The 22380-nt window shown below is 37.2% G+C and overlaps 2 protein-coding genes across 2 annotated transcripts; one reads left to right on the top strand and one right to left on the bottom strand.

The window, feature by feature from the left end:
- The first annotated feature begins 316 nt into the window (after positions 1–316).
- On the top strand, positions 317–985 carry LOC114280949 (uncharacterized). Its single transcript, XM_028223358.2, has one exon. It carries the CDS (start codon positions 317–319, stop codon positions 983–985), a length of 669 nt encoding a protein of 222 aa, XP_028079159.2.
- Positions 986–3301: 2316 nt separating this feature from the next.
- On the bottom strand, positions 3302–21852 carry LOC114280955 (regulator of nonsense transcripts 1 homolog). The gene is made up of 29 exons (XM_082896259.1): positions 20977–21852; positions 19028–19279; positions 18760–18930; positions 18554–18604; positions 18308–18400; positions 18075–18170; positions 17825–17875; positions 17625–17743; positions 16647–16755; positions 13892–14014; positions 13742–13813; positions 13029–13100; positions 12873–12939; positions 11812–11954; positions 11655–11726; positions 11450–11578; positions 10459–10614; positions 9788–9901; positions 9604–9702; positions 9442–9519; positions 6731–6865; positions 6129–6203; positions 5913–6027; positions 5438–5811; positions 5274–5336; positions 5119–5190; positions 4776–4907; positions 4398–4517; positions 3302–4120 (listed from the first exon to the last, which is right to left on the bottom strand). Exons 1-29 carry the CDS (start codon positions 21490–21492, stop codon positions 3980–3982), a joined length of 3810 nt encoding a protein of 1269 aa, XP_082752385.1. The 5' UTR covers positions 21493–21852; the 3' UTR covers positions 3302–3979.
- Between the last annotated feature and the right edge of the window lie 528 nt (positions 21853–22380).

Below are 22380 nucleotides of genomic sequence, written 5' to 3'. Positions count from 1 at the left end.
AGAAAAAAGAAAGCAAAAAAAATCAATAAAATTGGGTCTGTTTGGGTTAATTTTAAAATTTTCCCCTTTTTTTCAAATCAATCAAAATATTTATAAAAAAAAAAAATTATAAAAAAAGTGTGAAGAAAGAAAGATAGAGGTGAGTAAGATGTGATATGCAGAAGATAACACTATAAAAACAAACAAACTTGATAGAGATAACAAGAACAACACACACACACACTCACTCTCACTCTCTCTCTCTCTCTCTCTCTCTCTCTCTCTCTCCCTCCCTATATTTCTATCTATCTATCTATATATATATATATATATGAATATGGGAATAAAAGAATTTGAATTTGCAGGCAAGAAACTAGTGATTCACGAGTTCGACGACGTGTACGACTCAGTCACGGGGCGAGCACTCACCGGGTCATGGACATGGGACTCAGCAATAGTCCTATCTCATTGGATGATCACTCAGGGTCAACTCGACTTCGACTTCGCCGGAAAAACAGTTCTCGAGCTCGGCGCCGGAACCGGCCTTCCCGGCCTGACGGCGGCGGCGCTGGGAGCGAGCCGAGTCATTCTCACCGACGTCGAGCCGCTGCTTCCTGTGCTGAGGAAGAACGTGGAAGCTAACGGACTGGGAGACCGAGTCGAGGTGAGTCGACTCGTGTGGGGATCGGAGGAGGAGTTGGAGGAGGAGGTGGCGGTGGTGGATCTGGTGGTGATGTCGGACGTGTTTTTCGATGCGGAGGAGGCGGTGGCGCTGGGGAGGACGTTGAGGAGGGTTTGTGGGGAGGGGACGAAGGTATGGGGGGCGAGTGAGGTGAGGCCGTGGAGTGGGGGTTGTGTGAATGAGTTGGTGAGTCAAGGGTTTGAGGTTGTTGAGTTTCCGAGTCAGTTCAGTGGGAGTTCGGACGAGTTTGCTGTTTTTCAACTCGTTTGTTCGAGATATACAACAAGGCCTCCAGAAGAGTGTGAGTCGAGCCAGTCTCAATAATGTAATTTGATCGGCGGAAAATCTGTTTTGTAATTATTTTTCCTAATCCCCCCCATCCAATACTCATATGATAATTCAAATTACAAACCATTTTATATTTGTTTTGTGGTTGACCCTGTAATTAATTTTTAAATGAGTATAAACTAACAGAATTCATATATACAACTTTTTTTTGAGGGCTGCTATTTATCTCTATTTTTTACTTTGATCATCCACTTCTTTGAATCTCTACCCAACAAAATAAAACTCCTTCATTTTCTCTTTGAATACCCATCTTAATACTAACTATATCCCTAATCTCAAATTCAAATCCAAACCCTAGCTCCATTCCCCACTAACTCCGACAACCACGGTCACTGGCTCACCTTCACTACTGCATCACCGGCCGTCACCACTATCACTATACAGCAATCACCACCATCTCAACTACCACTTTCGCAGCTACTCACTGCTGCAGCTACAGCCACAGCTACCGCCTTTTCCGCATCTCCTCCTTTATCTTCTTCTCTCTCTCTCTCTCTTTCTCTCTCGTTCGATCTCACTCGATCTCTCTTTGATTCAAATCTGCGGAAGAAGAAGATGAAGAAAATGAACTAGGGCTGCGATGGTGGAGTAGGGACTAAGAGTGCTTGTCGTTGGAGGCGGTGGCTAGTTGCGACGGAGGAAGTGGTGGTTGCGGCGATGAAAGGTGGTGGGAGATGATAGTAAGAGGTGATTAAGGTTAAGGTTAGGATTAGGGTTTAAAAAATTAAGGTTCGAAGATTAGGAATGAGGGTAAAAGTGAAATTATAGGTTGGGACAAAATTTAAAAAAAATGAAGTGGAAGTTCTAAGAAGGAAGGCAAGAGCAAATAGAAATGTTCTTTTCTTTATATATATATATATATATAATGAAAAAATGATGTCAAATTTTAATTTTTATTATTTCAAAATATTACTCGATGTTTGCTAAATTTAGAAATATAAAACATTAGTTTTGTATTGATGTTTAAGATTATTCACAAGGCCTTACACCTTTCTATTTACCATTTTTATAAAATTAAAATATCTTAATTATTGATCACTTATGATGAATTTATTAATATTGTTATCAATGCCAAATGCTCATTCTACAAACACAATATAATTAAAAAGTCTTCAACTTTTTTCATTATCAAAACAATAGACCAACAAGTGAAAAAAATTTACTCACTACTTATAAATAAATAAATTCAGTCAATAAAACCTATTGTAGTGATTATCTCAAAGTTTTAAATATAGAATGATATAAATGCTCCTCTCATTTAAATAAATAAGCACATTATAACATGTTACCCTCATATATTACCATCTATAAATACTCCTGATTAATTCTTTGCTTGAAAACAATCATTAAAAAATTAATAAACGAATATCTTTTTTATTTTCGAGTTCAATTTTGTTCACATGTTAGGATTGAACAAAACACTTACCCCGGACCGGTCCATAGAGAGACCCAAGAGTGAAATGTTACGTGAACAATACATGGAACACTCAAATTCTAAATTTCAACACCATGTACTAATTTAACCCAGGGACGTACAACCAATCAAGACTAGGGGTGAGCATGGTCCGGATTGGACCGGATTGAGATAAAACCAGGACCAATCCGTTATTTACAGTTCCTAAAAAATTGGAACCAATCCAATCCGTTTAAATTATGAAACCAATCCGAACCAATCCATTTAAATACGGATTGGATCGGTTTAGGACCACGGATTCACATAATTAAATAACAAAAATATATATATAACACTTGAATTTCATAAAAATATAAACATAGCGCTATATTAGTTCCATAATAGCAACATGTTTTTCTATAATAACGACATACTGTTCTAGAATTTAAACAACCATAAGAAAACTGGTTTCACCATAAGTATTTAGACCATTGCAAATTAAAACTTAAAACTAACAAACAAAAGTAATAAAAGAAGATATTATACGATTTTAGGTTTGAGTTTAGATTTTACATAGAATAAGAAAAGATACTATGGAGGAGGATGTATAATAAAAATATAGACTATTTGTATACGGTCCGGATCGGTTCCAATCCGGAACCGTGGGATTCAATCCGGAACCAATCCGTGAACTACGGATTTTTAATTATTCAATCCGGAACCGAACCACGGATTCAAAAAACCAATCTAAACCTATCGGATTGGACTGGACTGGATCGGATTACGGATTTCACGGATTCCTTGCTCAGCCCTAATCAAGACAAAAGAAATAAATAGATAGACAAACAAACAAACAAAAAAAGCCGTTGATAAAGCTATGGACTCCCGATCAAACAAAATGAACAATCCAAAACAACCTAATTTTCATTCAACACCAGTATCACACATTAATATTCCTACCGCGTCTGCACATCCACTAGGGTTGCAATAGTTACACCCAAAAACCACCTATTAACATTTTGTCATCGTCTGTCTATCTATCTATCTAATAATAATTAATGAAAGAGTATACTTACATGTCACAAAGAGCTGAAAGGGCAAGGATGATTTTTCACTGGCCGGCTGTACAAAAAATTCAGTAAGTATTATTTGCTCTGTGAATAATGGGTTTTCCCACACTAATAAAGCAACCAGCTCGGCTTCCTAATAACCAAACCCTTCCCACAAAACCATGCCATGTAATGCTCTTTCCCACTAAATAAAATTCATCCTCTTCGAAACAATATTAACTCCAAGATGATAAAAATTGGGCTTTCCTTTTTCTCAGCTCTAGATGTGCCACCAGCGTCTGCCTCAAGTCCCATAAGCCTTTCTTGCCAAACTCAAAACTATCTGATTCCAATATCATTCAGAATCATCTTTTAAATTTCAGGTCATTAACACACTGCATAGGCTTTCAATTATTGGCAAACCCTCTTAGTATCTCAAGGCAAAATAATGGGCACGAGTGAACGGCACAAATCAAGTTGCTGGATGCGAAGACTACAAACCGTCATGGATACAAGTCCGATGACCACTCAACCGTTGTAGTGAAGTTTCTGATTTTGGGAGCTCTGGCCCTGCTGCGGCTGCTGCTGCTGCTGTTGTGTAGCTTGCAAGTTTATTGGCTGTGTATTGTAGTGGGCAAAGGGCTGGGAGTAGAGAGGACTCATCAAACCCTGCAAAGAAGCAAAAATCTTATAATTGATTCCGGCAAATGGAGAACATTACCACCCGATAAAACAAAACAAGACTACAAACCAACAAGGAGAAAGGATTCAAAAAACATGCACAAGAGAAGTCCCCCTGGCCTTGCGAAACACTGATAGAAAATGGTGGGGGACCAAAATTATACAGACCAAGATACACATCATGTGATGCATGCTTCCCACATCTGGCCACTATGGTAATTTTATCTACATTATTTATCCACAAAAACAGCAACAGGAAAAGAACCTGAGACTGAATTGAGTTGGCATTGGCCACACCGAAGTGGCTCTGGGAAGCATCGTCTTGGGATGGGTCATTGAATCCAACTTGTGTAAACAGACCCTGGGACCCATGAGCCATGTAATCCTGTTACAAACAATTGAATAGATTGAGACGCAAGGAAAAAAGAAAGAAAACCTGTGTGGGACAAAAAGAAAAGAAAAACAATATAACCATAACTTGTGTGCTCTTAAATAAGTAATACCCAGGATCAGAGTATACTCTTTTGCTTTTATCTGGTCCTTTGAATTGTTGTATCACCTTGGTTTCTTTTCCAATTTTTAATCAGAGTCAAAGACGAAGAAAAAAAAAACTTGACAAAAAATATTAAATAAATGGACAAACCTGAGACATGAAATCATTTCCTGAACCAAAGCGAGAATATCCAGCCTGAGAATTCTGGTTCAGAAAGCTTCCTGGGAACCCAGCCTGCGCTCCTTGTGTAACATAATCAACAGCATACCCACTCTGTGAAGCCTGCAGTGCAAGGCAGTAACATGTCAACATTTGAAATTGTTGAACTCATCATTCAACAAACAACGCAATATACTTGCCAAATGGGTCATTGCAGAAAGTTCTATCAGCAAGCCCAAAAAAAACAAAAACAAAAACAAATTATGCACTTATATATATACAAGTAGCTATGGGTTGAAACCATGTGCACGATAGAAGGACTATGACATTATACCTGTGTGGAGAATTCGGCAACATTATATGGAACATGTGATCCCTGACTTTTGAAATCGTCACCCAAGAAATCCTGTTTGTGGATGAAAGTAAGCACTCAAGAAATTGAACAAAAGAGAACCCAGAAACAAAGTCGGCGTTCACATAATCAGATACCTGAGACATGCCCGCCATAGAGAAACCATCACGAAATGTTTGGCTTGGTCCTTGAACTGTCATCTGTGGTATAAACAAAAACAGCAGCATTGCTCAACCATGTTAACGAGGGTATAAAGGTTCATAGGACGAAATAACCACAACAATAATTAAACAATACGAACATTAGAAACAAATCCAGGTTGAGATAACGGTCCACCAACAGATGGCTGGCTGTTTGGATTCTCCAGAGGAGGAAAGTTGAAAGTGGATCCAAGAGTTCCGATAGGTTGCTGGGAGCCTTGCTGGTGTGGAAGATGACTGCCAATAGGAGCACCAGCACTGCCACGACCAGCCCCAAAACCACGGTTTCCAGGTTGAGGAACATGAGGAACAGCTCCAACAGGTCCATGAACAGCTCCGCGAGTTGGAATAGCATATGGTTGCGAAGGGTGGGCCCCGTGATATGGTGGAAGAGGAACCCGAGGCATCGGATAACCAGCAGGATGTACCCCAGGCTTATGGGTACCATTGGGTGCACCAGATGGCATATAAGAACCTGTTCGTCAAACATAGTATCATCTTTAATGTTAAAAAAAAAACACTGTAATTGGAAGAAAAAACAAACTTAAAAATCCAATATGCCAGTATCTAACATACCCCTCAAACGGCTGTTTCTCCGATCAGAATTTGGACTTGACGAAGCAACAGAGCCAAAATTATCAGGCACGATTCCAGGTCCGCCACTGAAGAAAAGTCTGCGGTCGTTGTAAATCTGCATCATAACAATCAAAACATAAAATTAATCATGTGCTGAACATGCAATTAAAAAAAAATAACGACAGACTCTTAACATTCATTCAGTCAATGCAATACCTTTTTGGGCTTTTGAAATTGAACCATACTCTGCTTTAAGTTATTCAGAGGCCCTTCCACCAAGCATTCGTGCTCCTGAAGAAACAGAATTATGGGTAAGAAGATGGGGAAATGGAGAACTAATTAATACCTACTACAAGGGATCTATAATTCTGAAACCAGAATGACAACTCAGACGCAACTTGATCATTTTTATGGCCTGCTAAAGCATGAAGATCAACAGCCAGTATGAGTTGACCGGTGAACAACTTAAGGCCCCAACATCAGTAACCAAAAAACCATTTGGGCAGAATATTACCCAACTTAAGGCTAAGTTTGGCATTCCATAAAAGATCCAAAAAGTCAAAAAGTCACTATCCTATTTAAGTCACATCATCTTATTTAAGTCACATCGCATCTCTACCACATCACTTCAAACTCAACCCATATTTCATAAAAAGTCAAAAAGTACACTTATTTAGAACATCCCAAACAATCCCTAAATATCAGTTGGCTAGCATCAATGTCAAAAACCACAAATCCAGCTCAGGCCAGGAAGACTTGTACAGCCTAATTAATGTAATCCACCATAAACTACTTCATAAAAATCAAGTAAAGGATACCTTGTAGTGCATCAATAAACCATTCCACAGCGGCTGTTTGCTTAGAACTTTAGGGTTCCCCAAGATGACAATACCATAACGGGCACGTGTAAGTGCAACATTAAGCCTCCGTGGATCATTAAGGAATCCAATGCCCTGGGTAAAAAAAAGCCAGCTATCAAGTATCAGCTTCTTGGTCATGTGTGACGAAACAATGTAAACATAAGCTTAAATGTCAAAGTAAAGCAAACAATTGTCGTTCAAAAGTAAACAAAATAACTAATACAAAAGCAGTTATATGGTACAAAAAGAATAATCGAGCAGAAAACATAAGGCCATTATGGAGATAATGTCGGGGTTGTAATAATAGGATTAAATGATTAAAACAAGCAAAAATTATGTAAATCTACTTATTAATTGCGTTTGATAATGCACAAAACCTTACCACTTAAAGCAGGAAATCTACTCAATTAGAGGTCTGATTTAAAGCCAAAGTGAGATGACTAATTACTATATGTTGAATACGATAAGAGGAAGGTGTCTTCTTTTTTTTAATAATCCAGGGTATCTCAAGCCTAGCCCAGCCTCCTTGGACTTGAGTAACCTCAAATCTAGACACCCAAAAACCAATCCTTGGAGGCCCTGAAGAGGAAGGCAACTTTTAATTTTGACAGACACATTTTTATTCTAAATATTGTTTACTAAAAACTCATCACTTGATCTACGATACTATGACCAAATAGCTCATATACCTATCATCCAAGTTCTAAACCACTAAAAAGAAAATCAGACCCATGCTCAGAAAGTAACTGTCAATGCTTTCTTTTATTTTATTCTTTATTTTTTGTATAAATAGGAACCCCACCCCACACATCTATATATGGGTTGGGTAAACACCTGATAAAAGCACCCACCCACAAGTATTGGGTCTACCAAAGCTTTATACAACACATTTAGCAGAAGACACTTGGTTTAAATCACATTGGGGCTGTTTGGGACAGCTTATCTGAGCTGCTTATAGCTTTTTATTTTGGGAGTCTATGCTAGAATAAAAAGGCTGCAGCTTCCGCTTACAACTTATTAAATAAGCTGAAAAAAAACTGATTATTTGGAAGCCATGAGAGGGGTACTTTTGACTTCTTTCTGATTATTAGCTTTTAGCTTACAAACAGGCCTCATGAAAATTGGTCTACTTTCCTTATTTTAACCTTGGCAAAATTTTATTTGATTTCTAAAATGGGACACTAGGCACATTTCCAGAGGCTTGCTTAATATCCACCTGAATTTGGATTTATAACTCCAGCAGCTCTTGCCTAATGTGGACTCAATTCCATATCGAGCATGGATTTCTCTTTAATTTTTTGAATTTTTTTCAAAAGGCTCCCCTCAATGCCTACTCAATCTAAGCTCAAGCGGGCTCTATGAATGAAAAATTTAGTAGAAGATACATGGTTTTAAATCACATTAAAATAGCCCTACTCCTTAATTGAATCCTGGCAAAATTTGATTTGACTTCTAAAATAGGACATTAGGCACTTCTCCCGAGGCTTGTTCAATGTCCACCCGAACTTGGATTTTTGATTGCTGCGGCTCCTGCCTAATATGGGCTCAATTCCATCTTGAGCACAAATCTCTTTAATTTTTTGAACAATTTCTTAAAACCCTGTTTGATGCCTTCTCAATCCACACTCAAGCCGGCTCTACACCTGGCTAGTCATATTCTAGTCCAGAACATCATACCCAAACCCTGGCTAAATAGCACTATACACAACCTAATTTGATTAGGTTAAAACACTGGTTTCTATAAATAGGAAATTGGTTTTCTTTGGGACCGGAAAACCTTAGGCTTTTTGGTTACTATCACTCAAATTGAAACCCATCTTTCCCAAACAAGGGATTAGAGCTTCTTGGTGAGAAAAATCTCAAGTAAAATTCAAATTTGAGTGTTGATACTAAAAACTTCACATTTAGTTCTTGCATTGCATATTTATACATTGGCCATTGGATAACAGAGCTGCGAAAAGCAAAGATCTGAGTGAGGAGTTCTATGGGGCATTATTGCAGAGTCAGAGCCAAGTCTAGTACACAAGTGAGGAACTTGGAGCAAGACCAAGATTGAAAGATGTTAACTAGGCTTGGTTGTGTAAGTCCTCTCATCTCCAGCCTCGTACTCTTTTGAGTCATAATGAATTTATTCGATTGGTATGTGTTTGTAGTTCTTCAGAGTTTTCCATGTAAAATAGCTCGTCTCTCTATCTTAGTTATTTTTTTTATTCGTGTTGTTGACTATGTGCTTAACTGAAATTCACTAATCAAGGCCAAGTAAAATAAGCAAAATTTTTATATTAATAATCTTATGTAAGAGCTTCGCCTATTCACCACCCCCCCTGGTTCAAACACGTTCATCTTCACTATTTTTCAGTCTCATCCAACAATTACTTAATTTTCATTTTACTTTAATGAGCTATGTTTACCAACATTGTTTGTTTTGTAAATCAACAACATAAAACAAGCAATAAAATTGTCCAACAAGGGTAAACACTAAAAATTATAATAAAAAGTCTCGTCCACAGCAAATATCCAAAACCACCTATGTCAAGAACAGAAACATAGTGTGTTAGTGGAAGGAGCAATGGTAACTTCAACACCTCAATGGCACCATGGCAGAAGCCCTCACTTACATGCAGACCCTAACCGAAGAGACAGATAGTCCAAATGATATATCAACCAACCTGATGTTCATTACTTCTTACACAGGACAAAATAATGTAATCTTTCTCCCTTCCTTGGAATGAATCTACACTAGCAACCTGTAAAAAGCAAACATCATATGTAACATTTTCAGCCAACGATCTAATTGCACCTCTATCCAGTAAGTGAAATGCATATAGTACCTCTATTTCCTTGTAAAGTTGTTGTCTGAGAGCACCATTTCTTGACATATAGTTCACAATATATGCTCGTTGTCCCTCATATGGTGTTATAACCCCAATCTGTAAATGTTGAATAATCAGATTATAATATCATAGAATGAACCCAACAACAGAAAAGAAGAAGCAAACAAGATCAATAGGCAACCTGACTAGGAACCACACCACTCCTTAAAAATGTAGTCACTATTTTTTCAACATTTGCAGCCTCTGTTCGGTTTAGATAGGATGTTCCACTAGCACTTATCTCCTCTTGTCCCATCTATAAAAATGACCAAGCAGGTTCAAAATATAATTTTAAAAGAGAGAGAGGAACAAAGCATAGAAATAACAGAGCCAATCCTGGTTGCACTTCATCAAATATGTATGAAACTTGTTTCTCCAGAATCAATAAGATCCTGTATGTCTGACAACTGGCTAAACATAATTCCTGGTTGCACTTCATCAAATATGTATGAAACTCGTTTCTCCAGAATCAATAAGATCCTGTATGTCTGAAACTGGCTAAACATAATTTCTTTGAGGGGGGGGGGGGGGGGGGGGGGGTGGGGGGGGGGAAGCTATTGGAATGTCTTGCACATATGAGCAATGGACGCCAAAGAAGATAGCTAATCCCCAACACTTTACTGCTTAAAATTACAACCGGCATGACTTTGCTTCATTTTTAATGTTATGTCCAAAGAGTTTTTAAGAGAAGTGATCAGGTACAGCTTAAGAGTATTTTGCAGCATGAGTACGTGGTTGATACTCATCAATATGTAATAAACTGAACAGACTGTCTGATTATAATGCAAATTTTTTTAATAAAAATTATTATACCTGAACATAAAAGAACATTGGACGATTTGGCACAGGCCAAGGAAAATCAATGCCTGTTGATTGCCTTTCGTTAATGGTCACCCCATTTTGAAGTGTACCTTCGTAAAAGCTGTTAGAAGGGAATTCTGAAAGGGCTGGGTGCATACGGTATTGAACCTGGAATTCAAGTACACAATACAACATACATCATTATTGCCACATTTTTGCAAGAACAAGATAGAAACAAATGATAGACCATAATCCCCAACACTTGGTCCCTTGCGTTGAAAGGCTCTTGCCTGTGTGAGCCAGATTATATTGAGGAAAGTCATTAACAGCAAATAGAAAACTGAACACCATCATAATATTTCTTCAACAAAATCAAAAGCAATTCGGCCACTAATATTAACAAAAAATATGCACCAAGAAGCATAAGGAACATATGGTTTCTTTTTATAACCAAAAGAAACATATGGTGTTTAAAAGCAGACTCAGCACCAAAAAGAAACAGGCAGATATGTCAACAGCTAATGCAATAACATAAAGCCAGCTATTGAACATGTGTATGCCAACAACAAAAACCAAACCATAAAAACCATAGAAGTTATAAATCACTTCATAAAAACTAGACATTGGCTCCGGTATGGAAACTGATGAAAAGAGAAATATTTTTTTTCAAATAAAAAAAAAAAAAGGAAAGAAAGAAATTCACGCCAACACAGCCCAAGGAACCTGTAAGGAGGTTGAAAGGTTGAATGAAAGTGTGTAAAGCCTCATGCAAGGCACAGAATAGACACGAGGTTTTCAGAAGACATAAATTTCCTTTTTGCTGCTGATCAGAGAGAGAGAGAGGTTTCAGAAGACAAGATAAAGGACAACTTTCAATGTCATACAGCAGGCTACCCAATGAAAAGTGAAAACAAAAATTTACCATGGGTGAACAAGAAAAAAATTCCCTCACAAGTCGAAATATGTATACACACAAACACAAAAGCTGCAACAGGACAATCACCTGCAATCTAATTGGTTTCACACCAAGTAGCACAAGGCGTTCAAATAGAGACTGGGCTAACCCAGCACGAGCTGCTTTCTTGCACATTATGACTGGACCAAGCTGACAATGGTCACCAACGAGAACAACCTAATAGAGAAATCTCTTGTCAGAAAAAGAAGCAGATAACAATAGACTAGAAAGTAGCATATAAAGACTTGTTTACCTGCTTCACGCCAAGAACCAAGGGAATAAGACACTCAGGCTCAGTTGCTTGAGTAGATTCATCAATAAGGACCTATAAACAGATTGAAAGCAATCGTGTAAACCAGAGCAGAAAAGATTGGCAATCCTTCATGATAGTAAAATGTTCACAAACCAACCTGGCGAAATCTAAAATTAGCCAATCGAGGATCGCCAGCACCAACACATGTGCAACAAATGACATCAGCACTCTGAGATATCTCCCTCTCTGTTGCTCGCTTCAGAGCTTTATATTTCTTCTCATCACTGCTGGATAATTCTCCTGTATATGTAAAAGGAAGGCTCCATTAACGCAAATCCAGGTCACAACAGATATCATTCCAAGTTTAATAGGCACCCACCCATAAACATAAAAAAAAAGCACTTTAGTCAGGTTAGTTGCAAGGCAGAATTTCTGATGCGCTAAATAATAATTTTATTATCCACACAGACAAAAAAACATACACAAAGTCCCACGCAATTGTTGTCATGACAAATTTGAAAGAAGAAAACAACAAGATATATACAAATTAGCAACCAAAACATAATTCAGCTAAAACACAATACAGAACAACATTGGAAAGGATGACTTGGCATGTTTTTCGAAAAGTTGAAAACCACTCAACTGAAAAATAATATTGCAAACTGGAATGTGATCATGCCTAGTGAAGTAGTCCACAACCATCAAGATGGTTCAACTCCCTCCTAGAACTCGTTATATGTTATCATGCCAGATTATATGTATAAGTACATATGTGTCCAGCCCCAGCACTGCCACAGCATCTCCAAGCTAGCTTCTCCAAAGGATCTGTCGCCATGTGTCAAGCCTCGTGAGGTAACATGAGGGCCACCATACGTCTCCATACTCCCCTCTGGGCCCTATGGGGTCAACATTCATGGGCCAACGATAGCACACGCAATGCCCTAGCCTCAAGACAATCAGAGACAGGGCTCCAGATCACTCAGAGCACCACCTCTGCCCAACTAGGGGAACTTATATTTACTTTGGGCCAACCTTGGTCACACCAAAACCACGCTCACTCTGGCCTGATTGAGAGGCTTATGGCTGAACATGATAGCAAATGACCAGAAATAAGGCCATTCAAATTAATGGGTCCAAGCAAAAGAGCCCAAAGCAAAGATCAGCAAACCTCACAGCCACAAGTAAAGGGAGAACCCAGATAACAACTCCAAATCTTACCTTGTTCATCTTTCAGTTGCTGTAACTTGTGAAGTTCACTCTTCTCAGATGTGTCAAGATGCCGAACCTGCAGTAAAACAACATAAGATGCAACATGCTCAGAACACAAAAGCAGCATGCAGCAAAAATATTTGACCAATTAACAAGTAAACAAACCTGATAGTGAAGAGTTAAATGCTCCACAGGAGAACTTACAGCTTCCCTTGATTTTGCACAGAGCCTAACAACCTAGTTTAATTAAAAAAAAATTAAAAATCTCACATCAATGAAAAACGAAAAATCAAATACCTCAAACGGAAAATCAACATTTGTCCTCGTGTCAAAAAAATAAATGTATAGACTAATGTTGATTGGGAAGATGATTGTCTGAACAATAGACCAAAAGTTATACCACACAAAGAAAGCCAAAAAGATCAATGGCTCAAGTAAAAATACTTGTAGAAGGAAAGCATTAAAAACCCTTGGAACACATCTTTTTCAGGTGGTGAAGCAAAAGGCAATAAAAAAAATTAACAAGGAAAACTCTCAACCAAACACACTGAGGAACTGCAAGTTGTTGTCAACAAAAGAAATGCCATCAAATCAATATTTTGGGTGGTCTTTCTTATTCTTTCCCTTATCTGGAAAAATTCTAAAAAATTTACAATCTCTTTTTCTCCAAGCCAAAGCAGAGCCCAAATAGCCAGGTACTTGGCTCAGCTCAGCACATTTGCAGGATTGACTTCAGCAAGTGGCCAAACAAATTATGCACACATGCCTGACACAAACTAGATAAATGCATCAAACAATTTAAGTACCATGATAAAATAAAACAACCAAAGCTACTATTGCTGTAGATATGGTTTTATGATCAACCAAACAATGCATACCTTCAATCCTGTTGCACTGATCTTTTCAGCTAGCTGGTCAACAGCCACATTACTTGGAGCACAAACCAAAACCTGATAGCAACAAATTATCAAAAGGCATGTAATCAAATACAAGATCTTAGTAATTGAAATACATGTTAATGAATTTACCTGGCCCTGGCCTTGTTTGGCCATATGATATACAATTGCTGCAGAAGTCACAGTTTTCCCTGTGCCAGGTGGACCTTGAATTAAACTTATTGGCTTCTGAAGGACGCTTTTTACAGCAAATACCTATCAATAGATGAAGAAGGTTAAAACCTTTAAAAACAACACCACTATATATATTTTTTAGGATAAGTAACAACACCAAAATATATAACAAATCCTAAAAAATGAAAAAAAATAAATCTGGTGCAAAAAATACATCTAGCATGCATAAAGGTTGTTGTTTGAATAACATGTATACATACTGGATCTAGTCAGGGAAAAAAAAAAGGTCAGGAATTATCACCATTCATAAAATGTATGAGAAGTAGCAGATTATCATTATACAAAATGTCATGGCTATGTGTCCAATCTCCATAATTTCATAATTACTTTGACCAAACCTATGATACTAATACAAGTGTTTATTTCAAGTTCCTCATCAAATTTTGTTCTTTTCAAGTAGAACCAGGTGACATATGCACTTCAAACCCTTCGATGAAACTGCCAACTAGTTCACCTTACTTCCCCAGAGTTACCAATTTTGATAAATACCATGGAATCAAAACATCCAAAAAGTGAAGGATTGCAACACTTGATGAGTGTACTTCAACCAAAAAAAGAGTCCAACAATAGAGGGCTAACATGAACCCCATCAGTCATGCATACACGTAAGGGGGCTTTACAGAAAAACACCCATAATGATATTCAGGGCCAGTAGTTGACGAGGGACTTATAAGCCTAAACTGTAGAAATGGCAGACACGAGATTCTTGAAACTAAGGCTCCGTTTGGGATGCCAAAGGTTGGGCTTTTTTGGCTAAAATAGCCACAAAAAACAAAATATGCTTTTTAGCCACAAAAAACAAAACATCACATCTAACCCATAATCATTACATTCTTTCTCTCACAAAAAAGTCAAAAGCCAAAAGCCCTTCCCAAACGAGGTTTTTTAGCCCCAAGCTAAAATAGCCAAAAAAGTCAAAAAGCCAACCCACTTCCCAAACGAACCCTAAATGATGTATATGTATTGAGTATCTATTTTCTATGCATTCAATATCATGTAGTATCATTTTAAAATAGATTGAAAGAAAGGAGCATAGCTAATAGTAAAGAACATCAGTTTGGAAATAAAATATATAAGAAATAAATGTTAGTTTATATGTTACTTTATGTGAAAAAATGGGTGATAAATATTCTTTTTTTTTTAAATATGATATGAAATGTTGGACATAATATCTATACTAATATATTAAGGGAGAACACCAGTTTAGTGTGCCTCTATGAAGGCATATTAGGAATTAATTAATTAATGAGGGACTTATCAGCCATTTCAATATATATATATTTTTTTTCCAAAACCAATACTTCTATACAAGAATATTTGAAAAGCCCCAAAATAAGAAGATATGCTCTTCTGACACTACCACATTGATCAACAAAGTGTAGAACAAAAAAGTCCATGATCTCATAAAAAGTCGCAACTTTTCCCTATTTATCAAAATAAATAAATCAAAAGCCACAACCATCTTCAATATTTTCACCCAAGTATGTACTTACACATAATATCCACAAAACACAATATTGTGTGATGACATAATGCAACTTATAGTCCTAAGTTCAAACTAACAGATTATTTATTTTCTTCCAAAAATCACCTTCACTGGTGCACTGTTCTGTGTGCCTCCCAAAATTTTAGACTCTACCGCATAGGCACAAGAAAATAGCATAAGAGAATCTCGAGATGTTTTCTTTCATCTTGATGTCTATCTGAACTGATAATATCATGACTTCATAGAAATGTTCACAATTGAACATATTATTTTGTGTATCATCAGAAAACTATAAAGTACAGCTGACAGTCATGGTAATCCCCCGAAAAAGGGAAAAAATAATTTTTTAAAAAAAGTTCAAATAAACTACCCACCAGAGGTACATACCAATTAACATTTGAAATGCACTTTATTGTATGTTGCAGGCTGTATATTTACAACTATGGCAGGCACAATAAATGACACATGTTAGAAAAAGCATACACCAAGCTTGTGTGTATTGCAAATCTTATCAATCTTAGAATGAGTTAACTGGCAATCTTATCAATTTATGCTTCATTTCAAAATCAAGATATTAGTTCTCATTTCCTCATCCTATTGATAATTGCTTTCAAGGCAATTTCTCATAACTATTCATCGAGTTCATCATATACACCAAGCTATTGAGAAATGTAAGCTTAAGCATATTGTCTAACATCATTTGTAGCACATTCAACGTAAGAAAATTAACAAATCAAAGCTCGCATGGCAACTTCTTACGCAGCTCCTATTAGCAAAACTACAGCTCAGCTTCACCTAGGCATTTTGACAACCATGCGCGTGCCATGAAAAATTTGCATTTATACCCCTCAGTTCATCAATTGACGATCACACCACAAGTCAAACCAAATACTAATTTTTTATTTCCTACTTACCAGAAAAATAATAATAACTTTTTGTGTAATCCACTCACTCTCACTCCACATTCTAATGTTAGATTAAAACAAATTAGGAATTATCAGCCACCATATAGGACAAAAAATTCCTGCAAATAATATGAAGAAAAAAAAAGGGGGGGCGGGGAAAGGATAGAGATAGAGATATAAAGACAAAAGAGAAAAGTAGCAAGTATAAGTTGCAAACCACATATCTAAATTAATTATAGTGTCCCAAACTAAGACAGCTTACTTGAGATGCATTAAGCTCTGGTAGGCCAGGCGCACCAAAACGACGAGGCAATGTATTACGGACCATCTGAACCTCAACTTCATGGCCCAACAAGTGATGATAAATGTACCTGCATCAACAAAACTCAATTAACGTAGGAATTCAGCTGCAAAAAGAAAATAATCACAGGCAAAAAATTTATCAAGAAAAGTGAGGGAAAAAAGACAAAAAAAAAAAAAATCACATACAAAGAATTGCCAAGAAGGTAGGGTGCAAAGCCGGCCAGGCTAACATCTTAGCAGTCTTAGCAACAACTATTTAGCCTTCAGGCATGAATCACATGCACTAGGCTTGCAAGAGAGCTAGTCAAGCCCAGCCCAGCCCAGCCCAACCAAATGCATACTTTGGCCAATTTTAGGGAGTTCTAGCAGCATCCAGAGGTTTATTCTAATTTGAGATAATGTTAATAAAACCCAATCAAAGCCAACTTGCACAGACCCAGAAGGTTAATTTATCAATACTTTATAGACAGAAGTTATCTCCTAGAGCGTTTACATTTTACTGCATCTTTCCTAAAATGCTACCTACTAATGTAACAGAAATTTTAATGAGAAAAGATATGGTAAAAGAAATTAACTATATGTATGCAATAAGAAATATGGTGCATATGCAACACAAGCAAAGTGCATGTTTAAATGAACACTTTTTTCATCAAACTTGTTCCAACTTCCAAGTATCATCACATCAACCATTGCATTCCCCAACACTACAGCCAATACCAACTGTAAACCATGAAAAATCCTAGATGAAAGTAATGCAACAAGAAAGATATTCGTTAGGGGCTATTAACATTAGTATTCTCACTTGTCAATATATTGTCTACGATTGTAAACAACATAAGAAAAAGTACGGGAAAACAAAAAAGCAAAAGAACATTAGCACACCAGCAAAAATCAAAATTGACTCAAAAACTATAACAATAAATAGCAGCCAACCCACCCACTAACACTTGTTTCATCCACTGCAAAATTTTTCATTGCCCCCTGCATCCGATCAAAACTTGTGCTCTTCCACACAAAATCCACACTAAAACCATGGTTGACATCAACAGGAACTCCCTACAGAAAATGTTCAATAAGAACACACAACAATTGTCACTCAAAGCAAACTGAAGGCACTAAGGTTAATGAGCAAGTTACCTGACTGGCACGAAGCTCAAGAGCCACCTCCTCTTGTGCAGTTAGTTTTATCTAAAACAACAAAATTAAGCTGTCATACCATCCATATCAACATCCTACGAAACCCTTGTAAAGGATACAAAACAAGTAAAGGACAACTATTTATATGACAACTTCTCAATGGAAAAATTAACCAAGAGAAATTAAAACAAAATCAAAAACTAAAGATGACAGACAAAAAAAATGACAAATCAAGAAAAAAAGTGCTTACCACATGCCCTACTGACTGCCAAGCCGCATGAGCTGCATCTCCTGAATAGCGTAGCCGCAACTCATCACCAGGTACAAGACGCAACTCATTATCTTCCTGCAACATAAAGTGTACTTTTAGCTTTAACAAAAAATAAATATAAATTGAAAAGCTAGGGACCGGCATAAAGTAAAAGGTACTAGAATTGAAATTGCAAAACAAAAGTAAAAACTAGAACGAAGATAGTGAAGCACCTTTGGAAAAACAAAATATGCAATGCGCTTCTTGTTGAGACCAACATCCCACCGTATCGTGACATTGTCTTTGCTTTGAGATTCTTTCATCATCTAAAAAAATCAAATTTATGTAAGGCTGCACGAAATACTTCAATTGGAGAAATATTTTGGGTAAGAAAGGTTTCAATGTCATTGATTGAAAAATAAAAATGACAAAACAGTAAAAGTGAAACAATGAAAGAAATTGGAAAACATCATGCATACTTTATCGTAGTCAGCTTCAAGCTTGATAAGCGGGGCGAAAACATTCTGATACTGCAATGGGAAATACATCATCAAAAATTTATTAGTAAAAAACTGATTTAGATAGATAACTACAACTCCTCCACATCATTCTCATGCTATGAAAACAATCATACAATGAGAAACACCAATTCAAAGCTACAGCTTAGTGTTGTAAAAAATGGAACCTGATATGCATCTTCGTACTTCAAGGCAACGGGTTGAGGTTCATCATCCACACCAGGCTTCTCAAGATCTTCCAGGGTAGCATCCGGATTGGTCTTCCAAAGTTCTTCAACTTTATTTATTTGCTGAGCACTGATTTGGCGTGCCCTCAACTGCTCCTGTTCAGATGGGACCTGCAAAGTGTACAAGTTTAGCAACTTCGGGAAAAAGTATATATACCAGGTTATAGACAAAACAGAAATGACAACATGGGGAAAAGACAATAACAACCTTAACCAGCCACTGCAGAAAACATCTATCATCAATAAGGGGACACCACTGACTCAGGTCCCAATTCATATCCTTCAATGCATTGACACTGAGACAAGGCTCCCTGCACAAAAGAACGACAACACTCTCTGTCTTGGCAGAGATGAATCCAAGAAGGAAAACATTTCGGCAACCACAATTGTAACATTCAAGGATTGTTTCTCCCAGGGGACTATCTTTATGAAGACAAACTTCCTTGTGTTTAGCTCGAACCTACAAAAAACAATAACATAAACCCCCTGATATAGAAAATCATCAAAGTAGAAAATCAAATTTATTCCAAAATAATTTATGTTATAATACATTTAACCAAAAAGGGAAAAAGAAAAGATTGCAACAAAAAACTACTAGACAGGCATTCACCAATCACAACTATGAAATTTAAACCTCACATGCAAATAGATTGTATCAATAAGCTTACAATACATTAAAATATTAAATTCAAACATGACATCAAACAAGTGATCAACAGAAGAGAGAACTGAGAAACCAAGGGCCCTAAACAAGAAGGTAAGAAAATAAATAAACAACCAAACAAAGCCCTTCATGTCAAACTAGCAAACTTCATAATCAATTCTTATATAAATTTATCGCTCAATTGAAATAAACAATTTCTTGCCGAAAAAACCCTAAAAAAACTACGTAATTATTTTAGCAAAAATCAGATTGCAACCAAACTTGAGCTACCACTCAAAAAACCAAAAACAGAAGGCCATAATAAACTGACAAACTTGAGCTACCTATCAAGCATAAAATAAACTGATAAACCTGGGATCCACCCACTCTAGAAAATTGTAGCCCTAGTCTATCAATAACTCCAGACAACGTTTGATATTGCGCAAAGACCTCAAGAACAAATCCAAATGCACCAAAAGATTTGTTATTCCATAAAGTTTTGCAGATGGAAATGTTTAGCAACACTTCAATTCCTCCCATGGAATGAGCTGAAGCTCACATAGGTAAGAACCACAGCTGAAGTTCACATAGGCAAGAACCACCATACCAGTTAACAAAGGCAACAAAATAACTGCAACTTGACTTCCTAATTTCAAAGCATCAAATGCAACCAGGAAAATCTACATCTAAGTATTTATTTTAAAAACACATCTAAACAATATCCAACTCAATTAAGGAAAGAAATTTTGTTTTAAAGTGGCTTCTATCATTATTGCAGCCTTGTTTATGGCAACTTAAAGTAGTAATTGAATACACTTTTTTCACAATTATTGCATTCAAAGTTTGTTCTTATGTAATTATAGGCTGTTTCATGACAACGATGGTTGTTAAAAGCAGCATCTCACATTGGATCAATATGAGGGTCTCATGGATTGGATCGTAGGAACGGACCTTGATCCGTAAGATTCTACTTTCTATAAAAACAATTAAAGGAAAAATACCAATATTATGCATGTTAAAAATAAGGTGAAAAATCACCAGCTCCTACAATCCTTCTTGCGATCGTGCCATAATACCAATTTTACAACCATTTCAAACGTTCTGGCAATTTCGGATCATCGTGATTTCATAACCATCATTACAACTTCTTTTCATTATCAAGTAATTAATTTGCTTCCTTGCCAGCAGTTGACATTTGATAAGTTGTCATCTACCCACTATAGACATTTCCACAAAAACATTCCATAATCCAAAACACAAAAAATAGAAACTTTAAGCAGAGAACCCAGGCGATATTGTACATTTACCCTTTAATGTTCCAAATTTCGGTGTACCCTTCCAAATTTTCCACCCTAAATTCCAAATTAAGTACACTAAACAGTTGATCACACTCAATCATTTACATTTCCTTCATTCTCACCCATCAACTAATTACATATTCACACCAAAACCATATATGTATGAAGAAATGCAATAAATGAAACATCAATTTCTACATATAAGCTTCCACTCACCAGATGATTAACAATATGCGAGCCCGAAGTATTCCCGCGTGAATTACAGAACCATTTGCGACACGACGGCACATTACACCTCACAACACAAGCCGGGTTAGCCACCCCACAGTACCTACAAGCATGTTCCGTAAAATCCCCTTTACTATACTCGTAACTCTCATCATCCACAGTCTCTTCAAAGTTCAAACCACTCATTCCCGCAGCAAGAGCATCAACCGCAGCCTGATTACTCCCTCCACCACCGCCGCCGCCCCTCCCTTTGGCGCCGCCTCCTGAGGTGGCGGAGACGGGGGAAGCATCGGAGGAGGCTCTGTCAGCGCGATCGGCGGCGTCGGAGATGGAATCGGAGGGTGTGGGCCAGACAACTGAGGAGCGAATTGGCTGAGAGAGCTCTTGGAATTCAGGGTAGTCGAAGTCCTCGCCCTGGGTGTGGAATTCGAGGAAGGTGTAAGCGTCAGTGCCGGTGTCGGGCTGCGATGCCGTCTCGTAGAGGTTGTTCCCCTGAGAATCCATAGGAAAAGTGAAGGGTTAGGGTTAGGGTTAGGGTTTAGGGACTGGAGTGAATGGGTTCGAGTATGGGGTTAGGGTTAGGGTTAGGGTTAGGGTTAGGGTTTGGTATCAGGAATGTAAATCTGTGTGCTCAGCTAGAAGGCGATATACAGAGACAGAATAATTATGGGTGATATACAGGTGAGAAATGTATTGGTATGTGAGGACGTCATGAGAAAGAAGAGAGAGCGAGGGAAAGAGAAAGGAATGGGATGGGATGGACGGAGGGATGGAGCTGCTGTGTCTCACGTGACATACACCGGACCTATTCCCGGTGACTTGCTCGGGTTGTGTGGGTCCCGCTGGTGCTGTTTGACTCTTGGTGTAAATTATACTTTGCCCCCCATTTATATTTAACTATTTTCACTTTTGCCTTTAATTTTTTTTTTTTTGCCATTTTTACCAAAATGTTTTATATAGAATAAACTACTAATAAGTCTTAATAGGCTTCGTTTGGAAAGTCATGGTTTGGGCTTTTTTAACTATTTTAGTTATAAAAAATAAAATAGGCTATTTTAACCATAACAAACAAAACATCACATCCAACCCATAATCATTACATTCTTCTCTCACAAAAAAACTCAAAAAAGCCAAAAAGTCCTTCCCAAACCAAGCTTTTAAGCCCAGGCTAAAATAGCCAAAAAAGTCAAAAAGTCAACTCACTTCCCAAACGGAGGCATAGTTAGATTTAATTATCATTAAGTCTTATTGAAAATAAATTTTGGTAAAATTATCACTAAAAATAATTTTTTTGTGATAATTTTTTACATACGCCCCTAAAAATTTACGATTAAATTTTTATAAATTATTGATAAAACTTACCATTGGTGAATTTTTTATGAAATTTTTTTT

Source organism: Camellia sinensis, chromosome 11 (assembly GCF_055761805.1).
Source record: "Camellia sinensis isolate YWXY chromosome 11, ASM5576180v1, whole genome shotgun sequence".
Taxonomy (NCBI): domain Eukaryota; kingdom Viridiplantae; phylum Streptophyta; class Magnoliopsida; order Ericales; family Theaceae; genus Camellia; species Camellia sinensis.
The sequence above is the reverse complement of the archived record's forward strand: the minus strand, read 5'-3'. Positions and strand labels throughout refer to the sequence as shown.